At 55.0% G+C, this 24,860-nt stretch overlaps 1 protein-coding gene and 1 long non-coding RNA gene across 9 annotated transcripts; both read left to right on the top strand.

Annotated features, from left to right (window-relative positions):
• Window positions 1-2,185: 2,185 nt before the first annotated feature.
• Window positions 2,186-7,922, top strand: BHLHE40 (basic helix-loop-helix family member e40). Of its 8 annotated transcripts, none has more exons than XR_012057882.1 (6): window positions 2,186-2,461; window positions 2,552-2,621; window positions 2,841-2,948; window positions 3,436-3,559; window positions 4,575-5,906; window positions 6,161-7,922. XR_012057882.1 is itself a non-coding variant. In XM_030283035.4 (5 exons), the coding sequence occupies exons 1-5, from the start codon at window positions 2,382-2,384 to the stop codon at window positions 5,432-5,434; spliced, it is 1,242 nt and encodes a 413-aa protein (XP_030138895.1). In that variant the 5' UTR covers window positions 2,186-2,381; the 3' UTR covers window positions 5,435-7,922. The 8 variants fall into 8 exon arrangements, 2 of the variants coding, with proteins under 2 accessions (XP_030138895.1, XP_072790794.1); XR_012057881.1 differs by having other exon boundaries at window positions 6,109-7,922; XR_012057879.1 differs by having other exon boundaries at window positions 4,575-6,059; window positions 6,109-7,922.
• Window positions 7,923-17,406: 9,484 nt separating this feature from the next.
• On the top strand, window positions 17,407-21,885 carry LOC140684925 (uncharacterized). The gene is made up of 2 exons (XR_012057917.1): window positions 17,407-18,089; window positions 21,347-21,885. It is a non-coding gene; the product is annotated as an uncharacterized lncRNA (long non-coding RNA).
• The last annotated feature ends 2,975 nt before the right edge of the window (window positions 21,886-24,860 follow it).

The following is a 24,860-nucleotide window of genomic DNA, read 5'->3' as shown; positions in this document are numbered from 1 at the left end:
GTGCTCTCCTCCACGGTGCCGGGGCTGTGGCACCAGAGACCCTCAAGGTCCTGCCCGTGGCAGGGGGTTGGATTGAGAAGTCTTTAAGGGCCCTTCCAACCCAAACCATGCTGGGATTCCGTGATCTTGGCCATAATCACCGGGTTTGAGGGCTCAGATGTCAGACGCTGTGGGAGGACCGTGTTGAGTGGGACAACCCAAACATCTGTTCTGTGGAAGCCCCACGGCGCTCATCCAGCGCTGTGGTGTTCACACTGGAGGTGCTGCTGGGAGCTTGTAGGGGAGATTTTGGGGTTTTATAGACCTTCCATGTATGGCTAGCATCTTTCTGAGGCTCTGACATCCCTTGGGATTCTTCCTGGTAAGGACAGGCACCTTTTGGCGGGGGTAAGCCTCAAACAGCCCGTCTCCATCACCACCTAAAAGCTCTCTGTGCTGTCATGCAGCACCTCCTGCCCTCGGATTCCTGCCGGGGTGGAGCAGCCAGGACTCTGCAGGCAGTAGCAGCAGCTCAGTGCTGGAGCTCTGCTGCTCCCTTATCTTGGTAAAAGCACCTTTTATCAGCTGAGCCTGCCTCTACTTGCTCAGCACTCAGCAGGGAAGTGACCACGGCCCTTCAGGAGAGCTCTGCCTTGGCAGGTACACACAAACCATTGTCATCGCTCGGCGTTGTGCAACCCCACGGGCTGCCACGGGCATGGCATGGCATGGAACGGGCTGGGCTGGGGGGCACCTTAAATTATCATCATCCACCCCCTGCCATGCACAGGGACACCTTCCACTAGACCAGGTTGCTCCATGCAACACTTCCAGGGACGGGGCAGCCACAGCTTCTCTGGGAACGTGTGCCAGCACATCCCCAGCCTCACAGGGGAGAATTTCCTGCTGGGCATAGAGTCACACAATGGTTTGGGTTGGAAGGGATGTAAAAGCCCACCTCGTACCAACCCCCTGCCATGGGCAGGGATGGACACCTTCCACTGGAGCAAGCTGCTGCAAGCCCTGGGTACCCCCAGCGATGGGGTCCTCCCACCCCAAAACTTCCCTGCAGCACTGCCTCTTCCCCAGAGCCACATTTTAGCGACTCTCACTTATTTTATTTCTTCCCCCACATTTCCAAACTTTCCACGGCTGCAGCTTTCTCTGTGTCCGTGTTTTGTGTCTGTGTCTCTTTGGGGGTGGTTTTTTTTTCTTTATTTTTTTTTTCTTTCTTCCTGATCTCGGGACACAACAGCGGTACCGCACAGTATGGCAGGGCATGGTATGGCACGGTATGGCATGGTATAGCACAACACGGTATGGCAGTGTATGGCATGGTATGGAGTGTATGGCACAGTATGGAGTGTATGGCACGGTATGGCACAGCAGGGCATGGCATGGCACAGTATAGCACGACACGGTATGGCAGTGTATGGCACATTATGGAGTGTATGGCACAGTATGGCACGGTATGGCATGGTATAGCACAGCATGGTATGGCAGTGTATGGCATGGTATGGAGTGTATGGCACGGTACGGCACAGCATGGCACTGTATGGTACGGTATAGCACAGCAGGATATGGCACAGCATGGCATGGCATGGCACGGTATAGCATGGCACGGTATGGCAGTGTATGCACTGTATGGCACGGTAATAGCATGGCATGGCATGGTATAGCACAGCACTGTATGGCAGTGTATGGCACAGTATGGAGTGTATGGCACAGTATGGAGTGTATGGCACGGAACGGCACAGCACAGTGCTGGCATGGCACAGCACAGCACAGCACGGCACTGCACGGCCCTGGCACAGCACGGCATGGCATGGCACGGTGCTGGCACAGCACAGCGCTGGCACGGCACGGCACGGCACAGCACAGCACAGCCCTGGCACAGCACGGCATGGCACGGCAGAGCACGGCCCTGGCACAGCACAGCGCTGGCACAGCACAGCACAGCGCTGGCACAGCACAGCACGGCACAACACGGCCCTGGCACAGCACAGCATAGCACGGCACGGCACAGCGCTGGCACGGCACAGCACGGCACGGCACGGCATGGCACGGCATGGCACGGCACAGCACAGCCCTGGCACGGCACAGCACGGCCCGGCCGGGCCCCGGCGCGCCGCACACACGTGCGGGGGGAGCGGGGCCGGGCCCGCCCCGCCCGCGCCGCCGCCACGTGAGGCTCATGTGACGGCGGGGCGGGGGCGCGGGGCCGCCAGACGTGCCGGCGGTCACAGGGCTCCGCACGTCGCTCCCGTCCTCCCACTCGCCCGCATTTAACCCGGCCCGCGGCCGCCCGCCGCTCCTCAGCCCGCGCGGCGCGGGCGCGGCATGAGCAGCACCGGCACCGGCACCGGCAGCGCCTGAGCCCCGCACCGCCCGCGCCCCCCGCCATGGAGCGCATCCCCAGCGCGCAGCCCCCGCCCGGCTGCCTGGGCAAGCTGCCCGCCCTGGAGAGCGGAGACCTGCCGGGGTGAGCGGGGCTCCGGGGGCTCCGGGGCTCGGGGGGCTCCCCTCGGCTCCGGCACGGGGCTAACGCGCTGCTCTCCTTTCGCCCCTGCAGGCTGGACTTCGCGCACATGTACCAGGTGTACAAACCCCGGAGGGGCTTGAAGAGGAGCGAGGACAACAAGGTAAATGGGGGGTGATGGGGTACAATGGGGGCGAGAAGGTAAATTGGGGATTAACGGGGTAAATTGGGGGTTAACGGGGTGAGTCGGCCGGTGACAGCGCTCGGGACGGGAGGAGCGGCGGCAGCGGGGCCGGGCCGGGCTGTCCCCCCGCTGTCCCCCCGCTGTCCCCCCGCTGTCCCCCCGCTGTCCCCCCGCTGACCCGCTGCCCCGGCCCCGCAGGAGACCTACAAGCTGCCGCACCGGCTGATCGAGAAGAAGAGGCGCGACAGGATCAACGAGTGCATCGCGCAGCTGAAGGACCTGCTGCCCGAGCACCTCAAGCTGACGGTAGGTGCGAGCGGAGGGACGGGGCAGCGGCTCCCGGCGCTCTGCTGCCGCTTCACCGCGGATTTGGGGTGGTTTGGTTTTTTTTGGTGGTTTTTTTTTTTTTTTGGTGTTTTTTTTTTTCTTTTTTCCTCCGCGGTGCCGCACGCCCGGGCAGGCTGTAAGCGCGTCCCCAACTTCCCCGGGAGCTGAGGGCCCCCAACACCGGGCGAGAGCTGTCCCCGGCCGGGCTGCCCCAGGGTGGGCAGAACCATAAATAAAACGCTTCTCTCCGGGTTATGCGGCTGGTCCGAAAGTACCCACAGGGTTCCGTGAGAGCCTTTTCCGTAGCCTGCTTTTTAACTTATTTCCGTGCAATGCTGCCGGGGGTAGTCCCGCCTGCTCAGGGTCTCACCGTGCCCGTCCTCCCGCGGCTCCCGGGGAGGCACCGGCAGCTCCTGCCTGCCTGGCCGAGCCGGCGGCGGGTGCCAACCTGTCCCTGTGCTCGCAGACTCTGGGGCACCTGGAGAAGGCTGTGGTTCTGGAGCTCACCCTGAAGCATGTGAAGGCACTGACCAATCTCATCGAGCAGCAGCAGCAGAAGATCATCGCTTTGCAGAGCGGTTTGCAGGCGGGTGAGTGTTCGGCAGGGTGATGGGCTGTGTGTATGATGGGCTTTCCCTGGGGAGCCTGTGAAATGCGCTTGTGACACCCTGGTACCGAGAAGGGAGGGGACAGGAATTCTGGCTTTTCCTGCTGTCATTTTCTCAGGCTTTGTTTATGAGCTTTCACAAAAAATGATGCATTGCTCAAGTGCAGAGTGCCCTGGGAGTTGTTTGAAATTAAACTGGGTTTTAAGTAGTTTTAGTTGCAGCCCAGGTTTGCAGTGAGGTTCTCTCCAAAGCCATTTGATTCTTCCCGTTTGTGTTTGTGACGCAGTCTGGTTTATTTGGTTGTTTTTCTCTGAAAATAGATATAAATCTGCTTTCTATACACACCTTTTTAAGTGTGTATAGAAAGCAGATAACCTTAACCTTTTTAAGTTTCTTTATAACCGAGCTGGCCTGTGCTCTGCAGGCAGAGGGGACCCGGTGCTTCAGCTTATCAGCCTTAGATGCACTTCCTCCTGCTGTTTTCACATGTGGCTCTCACGTGAATCAGACACAGTAAACCCGAATTTTTGGGAGGCGCCGTCCTGCCCCGACAGCCACAGGGAGTGCAGTGGAGCAGTGGAGTCCCCTGGGGCTGGTGGAGCTGCTGGCAGGGCCCGGAGCTCCCTGCCCCGGGGTGCAGGGCGAGGTGCCCTGCCTTCCCCGGGGCTTTCCTGGAGAAGCCACAGCTTGACTCACTCCCCTCCCCGCACTCCAGTACCTGTTGAAGGTGGATTTTACAGTAAATAACAAAAAAAAAGCAGGCAGCACTTTACATGAACTTATTATGTAGAAGTGGACAGGTGGATGTTCCAGTGGAATTGTCCATTTCTGCAGAAATCTGGGGATTTCTGTTCATAGGGTCCAGCTTGGCCATCGCTTCCCCTCTGGCCGTGCTGTAACCCAAGTCCAGCGTCGCCTCCGGTCCGCCTCGGAGCTGGAAATGGAACTATTTAGCATGTTGTTAATTTTTAATTTCTTTCTGTTAATGTTTCCTTAGGTGACCTGTCATCGAGAAACCTTGATTCCAGCCAGGAAATGTTTCGATCCGGTTTCCAGATGTGTGCCAAGGAAATGCTGCAATACCTGGCCAAGCACGAGAACGGCAAGGAGCTGAAGTCGTCGCAGCTGGTCAGCCACCTGCACCGGATGGCCAGCGAGGTGCTGCAGGGCGGGGCCGCCCGCAAGGCCGGGGACATCCCTCCCAAAATGCTGGACCTGAAGGAGAAGCCGGCGCCGCTGGGCGCGGCGGGCGAGGGCCACGGGAAGAACTGCGTGCCCGTGATCCAGCGGACATTCGCTCACTCCAGCGGGGAGCAGAGCGGCAGCGACACGGACACGGACAGCGGGTACGGGGGAGAGCTGGAGAAAAGCGACTCCAAAGCGGAGCAGCCCTATTTCAAAAAGGATACCGACCTCAAGTACGCTGTCCAGGAGAGAATAAGCTCTATTAAGCAAGAGACTGAGGACCCGCCGGCCAAAAGGAGCAGGCTGGAGTCGCCGCAGGACGAGGGCCCTTTTGGCAGTGACATGATGGGCTCCCCCAGCAGCTTCCTGGGCCCCCACGCTCACCAGCCTCCCCTGTGCCTGCCTTTCTACCTGATCCCGCCGTCCGCCACCGCCTACCTGCCCATGCTGGAGAAGTGCTGGTACCCGGCCTCGGTGCCCGTGCTGTACCCCAGCCTGCCGGCCTCTGCCGCAGCTCTGACGGGCTTCATGAACCCCGACAAAATCTCCCCCCCTCTGCTGATGCCCCAGAGACTCCCTTCTCCTGTACCGGCCCATTCCCCCATCGACTCCTCGGCTCTGCTTCAAGCTTTGAAGCAGATTCCTCCTTTGAACTTGGAAACCAAAGACTGAGCGCAGTGTGACTGGTTTTTCTCTTTTTTTTTTTTTTCTGTTTTTTTTTTGTTAGTTTGAGAGACCGTTTCACTTTTATATATTGGCTGGACTGAGGTGTGGAGACAAGGTTCACTGTGCATAGGAAGCTAAATCCCTTTTCTCTGACTTGTCAGGTAGCTTGGAGAAGGATGAAGGATGCGCCCAGGTTAGCGATTGACAACTGCTTCCAAAAGATTAAAGAAGGGTTTTGTGCTTGGCCCCTTCCCTTCTTCCCTCTCCACATCTACAGAACAACGGTTGACTCGGTCAGCTGCGAATCTATTGCAAAGCTGTGAAGAAATATTCCATTGGGCAGACCTGGTTCGAGGGTCTGCAAATACAAAATACGTGAATATAAACCACGGTACTTCCCCGAGCGGCTCTGGAGGCAACGGCCCCGCTGGCTCACCTGGCTGGACTGGTGCCCAGTGACCCCGAGCGTGGCAGGGTGGTGGTGGCACTGCCACTGTGAGTGCAGCAGGAGCAGGGCAGTGTCACTGGTGGTGGCAATGCCACCGTGAGCACAGCAGGAGCAGGGCAGTGTCACTGGTGGTGGTGGCAATGCCACCGTGAGCACAGCAGGAGCAGGGCAGTGTCACTGGTGGTGGCAATGCCACCGTGAGCACAGCAGGAGCAGGGCAGTGTCACTGGAGGTGGTGGCAATGCCACTGTGAGCACAGCAGGAGCAGGGCAGTGTCACTGGAGGTGGTGGCAATGCCACCGTGAGCACAGCAGGAGCAGGGCAGTGTCACTGGAGGTGGTGGCAATGCCACTGTGAGCGCAGGAGGAGCAGGGCAGTGTCACTGGTGGTGGTGGCAATGCCACTGTGAGCACAGCAGGAGCAGGGCAGTGTCACTGGAGGTGGTGGCAATGCCACTGTGAGCACAGCAGGAGCAGGGCAGTGTCACTGGTGGTGGCAATGCCACTGTGAGCACAGCAGGAGCAGGGCAGTGGTCACTGCAGGGGCAGCAATGTCACCAGGAGGAGCAGGGCAGTGACCACTGTGAGGTGGTGGCAGTGGTGGCAATGCCACTGTGAGCACAGGAGGAGCAGGGCAGTGGTCACTGCAGGGGCAGCAATGTCACTGGGAGGAGCAGGGCAGCGGTCACTGCCTGGTCACACACAGGTCAGGCAGACCTACCACAGGTTTCTCTCCACACCTTTACTGATAGATAGATATTTTTTTAAGAAATAAAAGGTAGCTGCTGCTTGGAGCTTTCCATGGCGTTCATCTAATAAATAAATTAACCTGTGCCCTTCCTGTAACTCGAGCTGCTACGTTGGGCCGGCTCGGGAGGAGCTGTGCCCGGGATGGATCCCGGCTCGGGAGGAGCCGTGCCCGGGATGGATCCCGGCTCGGGAGGAGCCGTGCCCGGGATGGATCCCGGCTCGGGAGGAGCCGTGCCCGGGATGGATCCCGGCTCGGGAGGAGCTGTGCCCGGGATGGATCCCGGCTCGGGAGGAGCCGTGCCCGGGATGGATCCCGGCTCGGGAGGAGCTGTGCCCGGGATGGATCCCAGCTCGGGAGGAGCTGCCCCTGGGCTGGTTTCCCTGCTGGCACCAGCTCCAGCCTCTCCCCGGCTGCCCTGGCACTCCCTGGGCAATCCCCGCGGCTCTCCCGGCCGGGCAGGTCGGGCTCTTGCCGGAGGGAGCTGGCAGTGCCATCCCTGCTGGAGGTGCCCCTGGCAGTGCCATCCCTGCTGAAGGTGCCCCTGGCAGTGCCATCCCTGCTGGAGGTGCCCCTGGCAGTGCCATCCCTGCTGGAGGTGCCCCTGGCAGTGCCTCTGGACAATGGCAAGGCTGGGATTTTCACAGGAGCCCAGCAGGGTTTGAGCATCTGGATTCCTCCTGGCAAACCTGGAGAGAGGGCTCGGGTAGTGCCACTGCTCCTGGGAGCTGCAAGGAGCTTCCTCCACAGAGGAACATCCTCTCCAGTTCAGCTTCTTTTTAATTAAAAACCCCCAAACGTCACTGCTGAAGGCAGTGCTCTTTGGTGGTTTTTTTCTTACTGGTGAGCAGAACCCCTGTCTGGATCCTCATGTCGCCCTCCCATTGCACCAGCTGTTGAGATGCACTATGCTTGATTGCAGATTGTGTTCTAACGTTTATTTTGTTGTTGGTTTTTTGGGTTTTTTTTGGTATACAGTTGTTGCCTTTATTTGTAAAATCCTGTTATAAATATATATATATTATATAAATATATTAAAAGTTAAAAGGTTTCAGATGTCTATTATTTGTATAACTACTTGAGCATAAAGAAGTGAGAAATATGAATGTATTCTTGTTTCTGGGTTGTCTTTTTTTTTTTGAAGAGAAGAATATTCCGTTTTTCTCTCGGGAGAGGTACAGTGTTTATATTTTGGAGCCGCCTTCAAGGTGGGATATTGTACATATTTTTATCTTGAGTAAATGTTAAGTAGCTGTTTAAAAATGCTTAATAAAATAATTCTTTTCCTGTGGAAGATAAGGGTTTGCCTCCTGTGCTTTGAAATGTTTGAGCAGGGTCATTCCTGGTCGTGCAGGGGATGGCACAGAGGGGAGCAAGAACTGAGGATGCAGGGGGGATGAGGGATTTCAAGGTTCAGGGGGGATGAGGGATTTTTGGGGTGCAGGAGGGAGCAGGGCTCTCCTTGCTCCCCCCACAGCTCCTCTGCCATCGCTGCCTGAAGGAGCTCAGGGTCCCATTACCCATGTCACCAGGGATATTTATTTATTTTAACTCCCTTGGCACCTTCAGGGCTTTTTTCCCTTCCAGACTGCAGGGAGGTGCCAGGAGAGCCTGGCTGGCTTTCCTGCTCTCTCCTGATGTCACGTTGTGCTCCCTGTGTCTGGCATTTGGCTCCTGGGCCCCAAGCTCTGTGGGGAGGAGGCAGCCCCTCACCCCGGAGGATGGAGCATCTCCACAGGCTTTGCCCAGTTCCTGCAGGAAAATGCACTTACTGCAGGTTGGTTTTACTTCAGCACCTCAGCCTGTGTCTGAGCTGCCCGAGCACTGCCAGGGCTGGTGCCCTGCAGGCCCCTGGGGCTGAGGGGTGCCAGGGTCAGGTCCTGCCTTTGCTGGAGTGATCCCTGCCACCCCCACGTGTCCCTGAGTTGGGAATTCCAGCTGGCACTGGGGGTGGGGGAGCAGCCTCTGCTCCCAGTGCCACAAAATGAGCCAGAGGGCAGCCCATGGTGGGTGAGGGTCCTGATCCCACCACGGGCTCCCTCCCACCTCTCCAGCAGTGCTGCTGGTTCCTGGGCTCCAGATGGAATGGTGACGACCCCAAACGTCCCCCAAAGGCAAAAGAGGGGTGAAGCAAAGGGATGGGTGGGAGGACTCGGTTTCCCAGTGGTGCTGCCTGTGTGTGGGTGGGGCACGGGCAGTTCTGAGGGGGTATTTGGGATTTTCACTGTGCAGATGAATCACAAAACGCGGGGAGTGGTTTAAGTGTCTGACTGGGGCAGCACTGCTCAGTCCTGAGCACCTCCAGGACCCCACATGGAGAGGCCGATGCTCCTGTTAGACTGTGGTTAGAACTGCAGAAACCTTAAGTAATGCTAGAAAAAAATGCTGCTTTGTTTAATGTGTCTGGGGCCTCCACACATCCCAGCGTTCATGTTATGTTTGCTTTAATTAGGGCTAAATATTGATCTTACTGAAGCTGACTGTGAAACCCCATTTGGGGACAGCGTTTGGTGCTCAGTGCAGGGGTGTCTCCAGCCTCAGCACCCCCTGGATTTCTGATTTCTGCCTCCTTTCCGTGGCTCTCATTCCCCTTTGGTCCTCATGTTCTGGCCTCCCCTTTGTCCTGTGGTGGGACAGCTTGCAGGATTACCAGAGCCTCAGGCTCGGAGGAAAAAAAACGCAAAAAAAAAGTGGAAGAGAGAATATTTATTCAGGAAGCAAAAGACTGTTATGGGCTGGAAATGTTCTCTGCCACCCTGGCCTGGTGCCAGTGGGACAGGTGAGTTCTGTGGGGCAGAGTGGGGCTGGGGATGCACCTGTGGTGGCACCAGGTGGGGACCCCAGCAGCCCTGCCAGAGCTGCCACCCCTGGGTCTCCATCCATCCCAGCTGGGAGGAGGGGATGGATGGTGGATGGATGGATGGATGGATGAGGGATGGATGGATGGATGGATGGATGGATGGATGGATGGATGGATGGATGATGGATGGATGATGGATGGATGGATGGATGGATGGATGGATGGATGGATGGATGGTGGATGGATGGATGGATGGATGGATGGATGGATGGATGGATGGATGGATGGATGGATGGATGGATGGATGGATGGCTGACTGGCTGGATGGATGGCTGGCTGGATGGATGGATGGATAGATGGATGGATGGATGGATGGATGGATTAGGGATGGATGGATGGCTGGATGGATGGATGGATGGATGGATGGATGGATGGATGGATGATGTCTGTCTGTCTGTCTGGCTGGCTGGCTGGCTGGATGGATGGATGGATGGACGGATGGAGACCCCCGGCACGGCGCCAGCCCGGGACAGCCCGTGCCGCCCGCCCCGCCGGGGTGTGCTGAGTTCCCGGGCTTGTTTTCATGGTCTCACCCAGCTCTGACCTGCCTCAAATGTTGACACAATGTCACGTTTCCGACTGCAGTCTTTCATGTGCAGCCGGAGGCTAAATACGGCTGCTGGTTCCTGGAAAAAGACGTGCCTGGCACCCTTTCAGCAGAAACCCGATCCCCATGCAGGCTTGGCACAACAGCTGAATAACACAGCAATAACTCTTTCAGCAGCATTTCAACCCATAAATAGGGCTTCCCGAGCGACTCCTTGAAGTCAGACAAGGAGGATACAATGATTTTGGGCAAAAAATTAAAAATAAATGAAGTTAGTGTGCGTGAAGAGCGGGTGGGAGGGGGCGGCGGGGTCAGGCAGATCAAAGGGTGTCGTGGAGGTGCTGAGTGAGGTTTGCTGAGTGGGAGCGCAGGATTGCCTCAAAAGGAAAGAAACGCTCCTGAATTTTTTAATGTCTCGGTCCTGTTTCATACCAGCCCCGTGGAGGCACGGGGAGAGCCTTCCTGAGAGCCAGGGCCTTTCCTAACCCCGCTGAGGACACACAGACACATAATTTTAGCTTTTCACCACCTGTTTGGAAAGCTCCCGTAGCCGGGCGCTGTGGGACTGGATGGTTTTTACAGGCATGTACCCCGGGAGCTGCTTATTTGCATTATGCATGGACCAGGGCCTAAAATAATCTGCAGTGACGCACATTTTTTTTTGCTGTGATTTTCACCCCCCTCACCCCCCGCCCCCCTTTTCCAGGACTCCGTTTTTCTGAACGTGCCGTGACTTTTGAGGAGCACACAGGGTTAGCCAGTCCTGGGGCTGGGTTCAGCAGGTCAGGCTGGGCCGGGGGAGCTGCCCCATGCCCCGTGCCCCGTGCCCAGCTGTGACACAGGAGGGAGAAGTGCCCTGGTGCTCTGCCTTGGCTTTCATCTGCGGAGCGTGTAGCTGCAAGTGCGGCGTGTTTACAAATGCAGGCATTGCAAGATCCCTTGAACTGTGTCCTAGTACAAAAGAGGCTTTGAAACGAGAAACACGTTGTCATGGCATGTTCCAGGCCAGCAGCACCAGACTGAACCAGATAATTGCTGTTTCTGCCTCAGCGTGGAAAAAGCAGCAGGTCTTGAGCAAGCCTTTTCCACCCCCCCTTAGACATTCCGTGTGATGCTCGGGATGGGAGGAGAGGGTTGGGAATGCCCGGGCAGCGGGGGCAGAGGCAGGATGAGCTCCCCAGGGCTGCGGGCAGGATGACTCTGCTGGGCTCAGCCCGTGTAACCGTAGCCGGCGGGGCTGGTGACACTGACCCCGGCTATGTGACACGGGGTGTCCGTGTTTTGTAACCCTGGCGTGCTGCCGCAGCCGGGGATGTGGCTCTCGCTGCTCCCTCGTGTTCCAGAGCTTTCCCACTGCCCTTCTGCGGGCGGCTCACGGCACCTGAGAGCTCTCCCAGTGCCTCCCAGTGCCAGGGAGAGCTGCTAATTGCAATCAACATCACTGGCCCTGGGCAAGGCACCTCTGTCCTGGGAGGGCTGGGCACAGAGCCTGTGCCCTGCTGCCTTCACTCCTGGGGTGTAAGGAATGGAGGAGAATATTTCTACCTCTTTTGGAATAATTTATTTCTTAGATATGTGTCTTTCTCCCAGCTGTCACCCCATGGAGGCAGTTATTGCCATCACATCCAGGGCCTTTGGAAATGGCCAAACAGGAAAGCTCTGCACAGAAAGGGTTTTTCACCACATGTGCCTTGTTAAAACTGCAAACAGAGCGGGCTGGGTAATGCCACACAGCTGATGGAAACAGAAATGCCTGGAAATAAAAGGCAGCTCCCCCAGTTCCTCTTGTGCTTGCTGCTGTCCTTGGGCTGCTGGGAGCTGGCTGGGCTCTGTCCTGGGCTGGTTGCCCCAGCATCCAACTCTTTGCACCCACGCAGAGGCAGGATGTGCTGAGGCAGGTGGGTGTTTGCTGTGGGATGGACCCTCGGCCATCTCAGCCCTGCCCGTGCCCATGAGTGACCCTCTGCAGGGTGACAATGCTGATGGCAAAGGGCTGCCTCGCCACTACAGCCTCGGGCTTGCCCCCAGTGCTCCAGTTCAGCTCCTCTCTGACCCCTGCTCTTTATTCCAGCACCCAGGATGGGCTCCCACACTGCTGTTTTCTGAGCACAGCTCAGCCCAGGGATGATGGCCACGGTCTGTGGCTGCCAGAGGAATAATTAGTTTCTCTCTGGAGCACAGCTTTGTCCTCCCTTCAGCCCCTGGTGCTGCTGGAAGTACACAGCACTCCCTCCTCCGTGCGGCTGTCTGAGAGAAAAGGCCGAGCTGTGTCCTGCTTTGAAAGGACTGATGAATATGCAAACGATCAGGGCTGAAATATTGCTTATCCGCGTCACGGGGTGTGCACGGAGCTCGTGCTGCTGCCTGAGGATGTGTACACCACCAGAGCGCAGCTGAGCAGCTTAGGGAAGATTTAACTCTTATTTCTATTCTCGACAGCGAATCATTAATAAGGTTATGGCCATGCTGGGGGCCTTTCCCAGTGCCCTGCTCCTGCTGTGGCAGGGCCTGGGGACCTGCTGGTGGGCTTTGACTGCAGCTATTGATCAGGTAAAGCTTCAGCCCGAATGGAAGCAGTCACGACGATTATCTCGTGGTATTAGTGCACATATTGTGAAATTGGTGTGATTTGAGAAGAAATGTGACCTATGGGCATAGGCAGCATGTTCTAATGTACTCAGAAATGCTGGGGCTGATGAGCTACTGCTGCTGGTACCACACTGATTAAACCCCAGCTCGCTCTGCTCCCATTGAAATCAGTGGGAGGTCTGTCATTGCCTTCCGTGAGTGCTGGACTGGATCCAGCCTGCACTTCATGGGATGCATTATTGCACAGGATTAGGGAGGCGCAGGGAGTGGGATTCCTCTCTCTCACTGATCTCTGTGCTTAGATGTTTGCCTTGGAGCTGGCTGGGACATGAAGCACCCGGCCTGGTTTTGGTGTCAGCCCAAGGAGGAGATGAGTGGTGTTTGCTCCCGAAGCTCTGCCAGGGCTGGGGTGCAGCTCTGGGAAACGTGAGGGGCTGGGCAGCCCCCTGGCATCCACAGCTCCTGGTGGCATGGGACACAAGAGGCAGGGACCTCGTCAGCATTGCCTCTAGCGAGTGTTTGACCCAGCAGCGCTGGAGTCCTGGCTCAGGAATGAAAAGCCCAGTCCCCCCAGAGAGCCCCAGAAGGGTCCTGGCTCTGCTCTGCTGCTCAGCACTGGGGAGGGGCTTTCTCAGGTTCTTAATTTCAGACAAATTTTGACCTCAAAGAGGTGTGGGTGGCTCCGGGGCTGGATTCTCCTGCGGCATGGGAGTTCTCTCACAGCCCATGCTGCAGGGCCATCCCATCCCATCCCATCCCATCCCATCCCATCCCATCCCATCCCATCCCATCCCATCCCATCCCATCCCATCCCATCCCAGCCCCGCCACGCCGGCCCTGGCTGAGCCTTTGGGTGGAGGATGAGTCAGGGCCCCGTGCAGGGAGGGGGTGGCGGTGACCCCCCCAGTGCTGCTGGGGAACTGAAGCAATCTGTTTATCATGGAAAAACTGCTCTTTGCAGCAATTCAAATGGAAACTTCCCAGAATGAGTGTCGCAGAGCTTTCCCCTTGAATCACCGGGCCTCCCAAGGGCCGCTTTCTAAGAGATGTCCTCGGAGCTCCCTGCCGCCAGCACAGCTGCTCTCAACCCCTCCTGGGGCCGTTCCCAGGTGGGACAGCGACGGGAGCACCTCACCCAGGTGTCCCCAGAGCTGCTGCCCAGCCGGGGGCTGGAGGCTCTGCGCTGGTGGCATCTCCCAGCCTGGGCACCGGCTGTGGTGGCGGTCATCTCGCCGGGCCCTTTGCCTGTTTTCCTGTTTTCCCTTCCCTCTGGCTGCCCATCAGCTTTTCCGTGGCTGAAATGAGTGTGCCAAGGTCCCGGGGGGTTGAGGCACAGCCGGGTGAATAAGGAGTGGGTGGATAGTGAGTGAGCCTGCCCCTCACCCCGCGCTGCCCAGCTGTACCAACGCGGTGCCCTGGCCCTGCCGTGCCCTGCCGTGCCCTGCCGTGCCCGCAGCACCGGCCCTGCCCGGCACGGGATGCCCAGGGATGCTGCGGGCAGTGCAGCCACAGCTGTGGGCAAACCCTGAGCTGGCAGCCTGGCAGATCCGGCCGAGACAGCGATGGGATGGGTGTCACAAGGGGTGGGAGGCCACCGAGGCAGGTTAGGGCACCCTGGTGGTCTCGCTGCCACCCGCCGAGCAAAGCTTTGGGGATTTTTATACCTTTATTCCTGTCGGGCTCGTGGTGCCTGTCCCCATAGTAACAGGCTGGCACAGTGACATCCCTGTCCCCAGGGACCTGCTGGTGCGTGTCCCCAGCTCCTCTCTGGTTATAGGATATGTGAAAGCACAGTGTGAGCTAGTTGTTATTTGTAAGGTAAAAGAGAAGGGTTATTTTTTGACTTTAACTTTTATACTTTTCCAAAGGTGACAGTGGATTGGAGAGTGAACGGGCCACCTCTACAAAGGCATTGGACAAACTACTAGTACATCAAGTTTCTCCACCCCCATGAAGGAATATAAAACAATATGTTGTTTATAAAAATTGTGTAAGAAAGTTTTCTAACAGAATATACATTCAAAAAGCTGTAGAAAATCTTAAGAATCAAAGCAACACTCCTCCCCGGGCGGCGTGCAGGAGCCTGGGGACAGCTTTGCTGTGCCTCAGAGCGTGGCAGGCTGTCACCATGCCCCTGCAGCCCCGGCAGAGCCAAGCACTGCTGGCTGACAGGGCAGAAAGGACAGCGTGGGGCTGCAGGACCTGGCAGGGTGAGGGCTGGCTCGGTGGCAGGTCCTTGTCGCCGCACGTGTGAGAAGCACAGGCCCGGCTCTGCGGGCGCTGAGCAGAACCACAGAGGGGTTTTCCAGCTCCAGCAAGCACCTGGGCACTTGAGGTCAGGAGCCTCTGCAGCAGGAGCCTTCTGAAGGTGTTTTGAAGGAGACCGGCAAGGCGAGATCGCTGCTCAGATCCTGGAGCCGCTCAGGATGGAAGATGAGTCAAAGGATTCCTGAAACAATTAAAGCCGTGAGGTGCAGCAGCAACAGCACATCCACCGTCAGCAGCTCTGCCAGGCGCCCTCGGCCAGCTGTTCGTGCTTTCCCTTTAATAAGGCACATTAGGCAATTTCCCATTGAAAAATGGGAATATATAAATATTCTCTTCTACAGAACTTGCCTGGCCCTTTGTGCGCCGAGCGGTGGCGAGAGTGACTTGAATTGTTATAAGTCTATCGAGACAGCTGAGATGGAGCCTTCAGCACGGTGGGATGGATGTCTCAGAGCCCCCTCAGAGACTGAGTCCCCCAGGTGCCAGGATGGGACACCTCGCTCCGTGGCACAAAGTGCCCCACCGAGCAGGACAGGCCACCACAGGCTGCGTCACGTCCCCTGGTGCCCAGCCACAGGCAGCGTGGGCAGGGTTTTCCCTCCTGTGATTTCCCGATGGCCACAGGAAAGAGCTTGCACAGACCCGATCTGGATTTAATCAAAGGAATTTTTTTTTTTTTTTCATTTGCTGTCTTCTGTGCTGACCACCAAACCACATCCTTCGAGCCGGAGCCCAGCACAGTGAAACAAAAACTAGGCCAGGGCTTTTTGCTATTTTTTTTCCTTTTTTTTTTTCCCCTTAGTGCATCAGTCGGGTGCAAAGCTGGCACACAGGTCTCCTCCAGCCCCTCTGCTCCCACACAGCCCCTTCCCAGGGCAGCCTGGCATTTCCACCCGCCCTGAGCCAGGCACTTGCAGCTCCACGTGAAACCTGGGAACTATCCAGATTATGTGCGCTGAGCACAGTGGCAGTGGGAAGCGAATACAGAGGAATAATGAGCAACGATGTGCTGGCAGACCATGGCGGGACCTAATAAGGCACAAGGTGGGGACTGTCCTTGGCTGTCACCCGACTCTTGCTTGGTGCAGCCTGACTGAGGGCTCAGAGCAAACCAGAGCAGCCCCAGTGAGCCCCTGGTGCTGGTGGGAGCAGTGGCTGTGGTGTGACACCGTCCCTGGCAGCATCCCACAGCACCCAGGGGCGAGGTGCCTGCGTAGGGAAGTTCTCACGTTCGCAGAACAGAGAGCAGCTTTATTGTTGTATTTTGCAAACCAAAACCAGCCGGGAGTTTCTGAAGCGTCTGCCATCCCCGCAGAGAGCTGTTTAGTCATGCCTGGTGCGTGTGCATGTGAGACAGCGAGGGGAGGGAGGCTCGAGGACTTTGCAAAGATTAAAGATTTATGCTGACCCTTGAATCTGATCCAAGGCTACTAATCTGCCCTGATCCTATCATCTGCTCAGGGTGGATCTATTTCACTTTCCTTTATGGTACTCCTGACTCATTCCACTCCCACTCCAGGCCAGGCCAGTGGGAATGGGAAGCGCTACCACATATTTGTTTGGGTTTGCATTTAAAGCCCTGGACCTCTAGTGGGTGCAGCTCATAAAGGAAACCAGTGTGGATAAGATACGGGTGAGCTGAATGCTTGGAAACCACTCCCAAACGCAAGCTGAAGTGGTTTGAAATCAAGGTGGAGTGATGTACTGAAGGCACAATACTTGGCAGCTACGCCCAGCGGGTGAGAAAGGCGTTTAAGTCCAAGGTGGTGAGGTGGGCAGGGCACCCCGCGTGCCCTGCAGGGTGTGCGGTGCCAGGGGCTGCAGCCCAGCCCTCGGTGTGCCCACCTGCCCTCTCTGCCTCGGTGCTTTGTACCCGCTGAGCCCCCCTCGGGCCTGCAGGGAGCTGTGCCAGGGGCTCTGCTCCTGCCCTGGCACTGCCCTGCCTGGAACAGGCGTGGTCCGTGCCCCATCACCCCGCACTGAGACGGCTGCTGGGGCTTTAGTGTGAGAAACCACGCGTGGAGGAGAATACAGACCGGATTGTCGGTAGGGGAGAATAAATCTCCTCTGCCTTCACAATAAAAAATAGCGTGGCAGAAAGAGAAATAGGAGCTTTCCACCCCTCAGCTCTTCTCTGCTGCAGCCACACGTGTCTGGAGGGAGGCGGGGGATGCCACAGCAGCCTGGCCCGCGTGCCAGCCGGGCTGGGGTGGGTGACACCCGCCGGGCACCCCGCGGCAGACGGGCAAACACGATCACTCATACGGGCCTGGCCCGCGGCTGAACTGACAGGGAGATGGAGTGTGGTATATCCTATTTCAGATCCCCTGGGACATCCTGTTCTCCTGATAACTGATGAGATGTAAATATAGCAAATGCAAAGCCAGGCACTTTCCTAGGGTGCCCGGCCCAGGCTGCTTATAGAACAGGGCTGAGCCCCAGCGGCGTGCTCGGAAACACCCATCTGCAACTGCGACACGGGCATCAGCCTTTATTTTTAGTTTTAAACCAAGTTCCTGTTTGTAAGGCCAGAAGGGTTACAGGAAGAAAAATTATGAAGTGGGATCATTTGCTGCTATTTTCTTTTCACGTGTCCTTCCTTCCTTCCTCCCTCCTGAGAAATGGGATGTAGCACATCGCTATTCCAGGCTGCAATGTTCGCTGGTTCCTGCTCCCTCCGAAGAGGCCCATTAAGCTCTGTCCTCCCAGCCCTGCCAATTATTCCTGATTTCTGCTGCTTATCTCGTGGACATGAAACGCTGACTCGCACCTCCTTCTCTCTCGGGAGTTTTGGGCCGGTCCTGGAAGGCGGGGTGACATGGGGATCCCTCCCTGGCTCATCAATCCCTCCCTGGCTCATCAATCCCTCTCCTCCCCGCGCCCCTGAGCAGCCCCAGATGGGATGGAGGGAAACCATGGGAACTATTTGGTCAGGTCAGCCAAAGGAGCCTCTTTAATGAGCAAAGCCGAGCACTAATTAGTCCAGTGTGCAGCCCCCTGCCCCATCCTGTGCCTGCGGTTCTCCTTCAGGCGGGGTCACCGTGCCAGGATGAGTTTGGCAGGTGCCCACGGGTTTTTCTCCTTCCCGTGCCCTGTTAGGGAAAGGTAATCCCGAGCTGACAGGAGGGAGACTGCGAGCTGCTGACGGGAATTCCCAGCTGAGAGGTTTTGAGAGCGGTGGGAGCTTCGGCGTGTGGATTAGGTTGCTCATATATACTATAGTGTGAAGGAAACGGGCGGTTTTGCTAATTCCCTTGCACTTTGGTTTAATAAAGCAGGATTTGTCTGGTGGGAAAGTGTAACAGTGGGATTTAAGCTGTGTGAGTCTCATGACTGGTGCTTGCCTGGCTGGGTGGGAAGCAGGGAAGCATCGATTGCGTTCTGTCTCTCCTGTGTTCTCGTGCTTTTAAACATGATTGGAGTGCCCACAGTTTCGGATGAGCTTTATTTGGGATGAGATTTGTTTAAAAAATCCATATGCAGATGCTTCCACTAAATTCTGTTCTCCAGAACTGCAGTGCCCCATGTCCTGGGGGAACCAGGACTGCTTGTTTTGTCAGTGCCTTGTGACAAAGACTCACCTGAACCGAGAAAGGACAAAGAGGGGTGGCCAGGACACAGGGGGAGACGGGGCAAGTTAGTATCTGGTACAGCCTCTGTAAGCAAACAAAAATTTTCTGCTTCTGGTTTTAATGAGAAAGTCCCCAATGGAAATTTAGAATCTGGATCTGCATCAAATCCTCAAAGTTCAGGCAGTTTAGAGCAAGGACTTTGGTCCATTCCATCACTCATCAGAGCTGCCTGCAAAATTCACATCCCAATACGTTTTTCCAGTCATAAATTCTGCCAAAGATGTGTGCTTGGATGTGAGATATTTTTCCTCTTTTTCATCCCTTTTGCTAATTTAATTCCCAGATCTAAATCAAGTTTTCCGTCTCAGACTTCCAGGAGCTGGGATGCCTTTGCTTGCAGTTGGGAAGCTTTGCTGTGTCCTGTGTGGTGTGGTGGGGGATTGGAAAGGTTCACCTGCCTGCAGGTGACCAAGTGAAGGAGGGGGCCTTGGGGTCAGGCTGCTTTATTGCCAGAGCCCAAATTTTGGGATGTTCTAGAGAGCAAATCATCACAGTGCTCTTGCCCTTCTCTCCCTTATTATTGAGAGGATAAAACCCAAGCCATTTTTGGGATATTCACAAATATGCTCCTGATGAAGGCCCTGAGCAACCAGGCAGATTTTCTGAGCAGCCTTGAAGCAGCAAGGCACAGCAGCCACATGCTGGGCTCTCCCTTATTCTTATTCTTTTCTGTTTTCTTGGGTGTACAATAAGAGCTAATCAAAGTGATGCTCTCCAGCAGGCTTTTGTGTATGGCATTACAGCAAAATCCTAAATTCCCCTTCCTGCTCATGCATACAAAGCAGGAAGGACTAGGATGGCTGCAGTCTATTTTCAGATGATTTAGCCAAGGAGAAAATAGCTGGATGGCTGGAAGAGGAGTGTTTGATAGGAAATAACCTTGAAGCACAGCTCTGACATGATGGTGTGAGGTGTCCAGCTCCCTGCAATGTCCCCGCTCCGTGAAATGCCAGCAGGGAAGGTGACTTCCAGAGGAGATGACAAAGGACAATGCAGACAAGCAGAGCACCCAAAATCCAGTGCAAGGGAGACTGCAGAGTGGGCTGGGTGCTCCCTGTGCTCCTGATTTCAGCACTGACGTGCACGAAGGTCCCCCTGCTCAGTCAGGACTCTCACCAGGTGCTGAGGCAGCAGGTTGTGAGTTTGGCTGCTGTAAATGAGTGCAGCTGAGCTGGCTGGGCTCAGCAAGAGCTGAGCCTTTTGTACCTGTAGCTGTGCTCCTTCTTCCCCCACTAAAGGCAAAGGCACCTCCTGGGATTTTCCCCTCTCAGCTGGAGCGAGCTGGATGCTCCTTTGGCACCAGGTGAGAGTGTGGTGACAGCTGTGACACCTCTGGGGACAGGTGCCCAGAGACCTTCCCTCCGGGCAGGCTGGGGCTTGGGTTTGCTGCTCCTGCTCTCCATCTCTTGGGAACAGCTCACTGCTGATAACACCCCTCGCTTTGGATTTATTCCCAGAAATAGAGAGGAAGATTTGCAGGACCCTGCGGTGCCCATGTGCCAGGGGAGGGTGGGTGTGGGCGCTGGCACAGGGGGCTGTGCTGGGCAGGGAGCCCAGCCAGGGCAGGGTGAGGGTGAGGATGAAGGTGAGGACACAAACGCTTCAGGGAAGGAGGACGCCTTTGGTGAGGCTGCATCCCCCTCTGCTGGAAAATCCCAGCAAAGGCAGCAGAGCCGCTGGCCAAGGAAGAAACCGGAGAGGAAAAGGGGAAATTAAAGTGCAAGGAAGGCCAGTGAGGCCCGGGCTCCCTGGGGCATCGCAGCATCCAGTCTGGGCTCTGCTGGGGTTCATCCCATGCCTGTCACAATGACAGAGCTCCTGCTGGGGACATCCTCTGCAGAAACTGGGACATAGCCCATTTGTGCCAGGTACAACCCCCTGCCCAGTGTGGGAAGGAGTAAGTGAGGCAGGGGCAGCACCTGGGGCCGTGGCTCAGGCTGGTCCTGGTGATGGGGCAGAGAATCCTGGCTGGAGCTGAACAGGATTGCACAGACAGGCTCAGCGCTGTGCTGCTGGGTTCTGAGCTCCTCCACAGCCCAGGGGGTGCCCAGGGAGCACGGCTGGTTGGCATGAGCTGCAAAACACTTGGTGGGACTGAAACACAGACGGCAGCCTGGACTGTGGGCACTGGGGTTTGTCGGAAAGGGGCTGCAGTGCTGTTTGGATATTGCCTGGCAGCTGGGAGGGAGCTCTGCCCCCAAGCAGAGGCTGCAGAAAGTGCCTCCCCTGGCCTGGCACCATTGCATGGTCCCTGGGTGGGCAGCTCAGGGCTCAGTCTGACCGTGGACCTCCAGCTTGGCTTCCCCAAGGTGCTGCTCCTTGGAGTCTGCTCACAGAGGTGTCTGTGCAGAGCTGGAGCCCAGGCTCTGTGCCCGCCTTTCAGAGCTTCACTTGGAGGCTGTTTGTGCTGAGGCTGGAAGAATGGGTTTGTTTCCTTGTAGATTTAAAATCTAAATTACAGAAAGGGTGAAATGCGGTGACTGGGCTGGCCAAGGCCCTGACTGTGCACTAAATCTGCAAGCGTGGGCCTGGCTTTTGTGCAGGGGGCTCTGCAAGTGCCAAGGTCACTGCTAATAAATCTGACTGGAGGACCAGGAGAATTTTATTTAACTTACTGCTAACAGCAGGCTCCTTTTTAACTATCTTTTATTTTTTTTTCCCCTGCTCCCTTCTGCTGATTCATGCTCCTGCTTCTTCGGCACAGGGAGATGCCAGCATTCCTAAAGGTCATCACTTGCATGCAGCAGCTCATGCTGGGGAGTGTTTGCCAGCACCTACGAAATTGAAATGCTGAAGTGACTGCCATCATTTCTATTTTCCTTGGCAGTGACAGACAGTCGCACAGCTTGCCAGCCGCCGAGCTGCCACGTTTCCAGGCTCGGGGACTCCTCCAGGGTGAAGGAGGTGCGTGAAAAGTGGTGCTTGTTGATGAATCTGGTACCGGGTCACCTTGAGATGGGGATTCTCAGCTGGGCTCAGCTGCGGGCAGTGCTCCTAGAGAAACCTCTGAGCTGCCTTCAGACCATCCTGTTGCACTGCCATCCCGTGCCTCTGGAAATGAGATCCCGCTGCTCACGTCAGGTTTCACCCAGGAGCCACGCTGCTGCCTGCTCTGGGTCTCAGATTCAGCCAGAGAGAAACGGAGAGTTTCTAACCAGGCAGAAGCCTGCTGGAAAAGAATGGAAATAATTCTTTATTTCTCTTGTTGTTTGCATTGTTTATAGTTAAGTTTTATCATTTTGCATCAAGCACTCTGCACCAACAGTGTAGGTTGTTTTCACTTCAGGATCAATGGAGTTGGTCTGCATGAAACTCTGTGTAAAGAGCGGTGGATTTTGAATAAAATCGGAGTTTTACTTCCAACAACCTTTGGAGTCAGAGTCTTTTCGTTCCCGTCCTGCCCCAACAGTGTCAGCCAGCCCTGGCTCCCTGGGGCAGCAGGGCTGGGCTGCCCTGGCTGCCTCCTCCCTCCCCTTCTCCCCTTGCCCTCCCCACTGTGCTGCTTTCCTGGGCTGCAGAAAGAGGCAGGATTTTATGGCATGCTGGCAGCGTGCAAACAGCTCTGGGGAAATAAGTTATGGTTTCATTTTCATGGGGTGGCTCCCTCTCCATGGCAAAGGGATACTTCTGGTTTAGCTCGAGCAGTAACAGCACAACTGACACGTTTCTTTTTTCAGGACAGAAGACACAGAGAAATCCTTCCTTTGCCTCCTCGGCTTTTTTAATGACTGTTTCTGCTGTGGCAGTACCAAAAGTGCTGTGTAAAGTGACAGGAGGACTGTTACAGGCTGCGGCAGGCTCAGGAACCAGTTATTTCATGTCCTCTCTTTAGAGGTGAGCGCTAATCTTACCCTTTCCTTTAAGAGGCTGTAACACAAGAAGACACATATTTGTACCTGCTGTCATCTGCCTCTTCCTTTCGGTATTATTTTAAGTGAGCCTTGAAAGAGCAGGGCTGGAAAGAGCCCCCAGCTGCCTGCTGGCACTGCGGAGTGAGGCTCCGTTTGTCCTCACAGTCTCGGATTCCCCAGATCCAAGAGCTTCTCCCTCCCTCCACAAGGAGGATCCTGACCTGGGAGGCACCCACAGCCTCTAAGACATTTTATAATAGTTTTCATTATTACATTTTATATTATTAAATGAAAATATTATTTATTTTATAAATATGATCTATTTCTAAATAATATCATAAATATTATATATTAAATAAACACAATATATAAATATATTACATATATGATAAAATAAAAATTTACATTATTTTATATTATAACATTTTATATTTTTTACTATTACATTTAACATAATTTATATAATTTAATAAAAAGAAATCTATTTATAAATATATATTTATAAATAATATAATAAATTTTATATATATTAAACATATACAATATAAATATATGATATATATTAAATATTTTAGTTTACATAATTTTATGTTTTATATGTTAAATAATATTTTTATTATTTTTATTTAATATTTAGTGTTTTATTTATTTTTATTTTTATTATTTTAATTATTTTTATTTATTATTTTATATTATTTTTATTTTTATGATTACATTTCACATAATTTATATTATTAAATAAAATATAGTTAAATTAAATTAAATCAAAACATAATCTATTTTATAAATATTATATATTTATAAATAACATAATAAGTATCATCAATATAAAATATACACAACACAAATATGTATATTATCAGATTAAAATGTGCATAATTTTATATTATAACATTTTATAACCCAGCTGAACCCCTGGGAGAAAAGCAGCACCCAGAGGAGCTGAGGGCACTAACAGGGCACGTGTGTTTGCCTGCTCAGAGGAGGAAAGGCGAATCCCAGAGCGATATTGTCGATTTTGGCTGCAGCTCCTCGCTGGGCAGCCGGGCAGGTGCCACACACACAGCAGCGCCTGCAACTCATCAAATCAATTAGCTCCTTCGGCTGTGGGGGGAGTCGTCAGCCGGAGACAAATTAAAGGAATGTCCAGTAAAATATTCTGTTCTGAGAGGAGCTGTCCTATTTTCTCATATAAGGACAGGCTCCGAAATCTGTGCACAGCTCAGCTCATTATTAGAACTAATTGGTGCCGGGCGTTCCGTCCTCTCTGATAGGGCTAACCATGGGGGTGACATTTTCTGAGTTAATGAGGCAGAGGATGGATTAAGAACTTTCCAAGTGCTGTTCATATCTCAGCTTAATTGGAAGGGGTAGATCAGTTGGCTTTTTTGAATGGCTACGAAGGAAAGCCGTGTTTTGGGGTGGAAAAGCACGTGCACAAACGCCTTCCCTGCCGCCGGGCACTGGGAATCCCTGATTTCGGTGTGGCAGAGCTGCGGCGTGTGAGGGCAGGGCCTTCCCCAGCCCCGTGAGCCTGAGCAGGAGTGAAATGGGATTTATTCCGTGTGTGCAACACTCCGTGTTCCTCCTGTGCACGGCTCTGTGGGCAGAGAGCAATTTGTGCAGATCTCCTCAGGCCGGGGAGCTGCCGGCAGAGCAAGGGCTGCTCTGGGTGTGGGCATCCTCCCGATGGAGATCCACGTCCCCCAGACCGTCATGCCCCCTTCCACAGCCCCATTCCAATTGTTGGTTTTTTCTTTTACGCTGTTCTGAAGAGTAGATTTGTGACAGCCATTTTTTCTGGCTCGGAAATTTAATTTTTCTGTGTGATTTAGAACTTTTCATTCATCCTCACCACAGCCAATGTGGCAGGATTGGAGGGATTGGAGGTGTCACACACCTCACCACACCCAGCATGGTGAATTGGGGGGACACGCCTCACCACACCCAGCATGGCAGGATTGGGGTGTCACACCTTCACCACACCCAACATAGTGGGTTTGAGGGTGTCACACCCCTCACCACACCCAACATGGCGGAATTGGGGTGTCACCCCCTCACCACACCCAGCATGGCGGGATTGGGGGTGTCACACCCCTCACCACACCCAGCATGGCGGGATTGAGGTGTCACCCCCCTCACCACACCCAACATGGCGGGATCGGGGGTGTCACACTCCTCACCACACCCAGCATGGCGGGATTGGGGTGTCACACACCTCACCACACCCAACATGGCGGGATTGGGGTGTCACGCCCCTCACCACACCCAGCATGGCAGGACTGGGGGTGACAGACCCCTCCTCACAACACCCAGCATGGCGGGATTGGGGTGTCACCCCCCTCACCACACCCAACATGGCGGGATTGGGGTGTCACTCCCCTCACCACACCCAGCATGGCGGGATTGGGGTGTCACGCCCCTCAGCACACCCAGCATGGCGGGATTGGGGTGTCACTCCCCTCACCACACCCGGCATGGCGGGATTGG

The sequence above is a fragment of the Taeniopygia guttata genome, chromosome 12 (assembly GCF_048771995.1).
Source record: "Taeniopygia guttata chromosome 12, bTaeGut7.mat, whole genome shotgun sequence".
NCBI lineage: Eukaryota > Metazoa > Chordata > Aves > Passeriformes > Estrildidae > Taeniopygia > Taeniopygia guttata.
Note: the sequence above shows the minus strand (reverse complement) of the source record. Positions and strands in the feature narration are given on the sequence as shown.

Coding starts and splice junctions, on each gene's coding strand:
- BHLHE40 (XM_030283035.4), top strand. CDS start 2,382: ATGGAGCGCATCCCCAGCGCGCAGCCCCCGCCCGGCTGCCTGGGCAAG. Junction 2,622..2,840: donor AGAGGAGCGAGGACAACAAG/GTAAATGGGGGG, acceptor CCGGCCCCGCAG/GAGACCTACAAGCTGCCGCA. Junction 2,949..3,435: donor CCGAGCACCTCAAGCTGACG/GTAGGTGCGAGC, acceptor CTGTGCTCGCAG/ACTCTGGGGCACCTGGAGAA.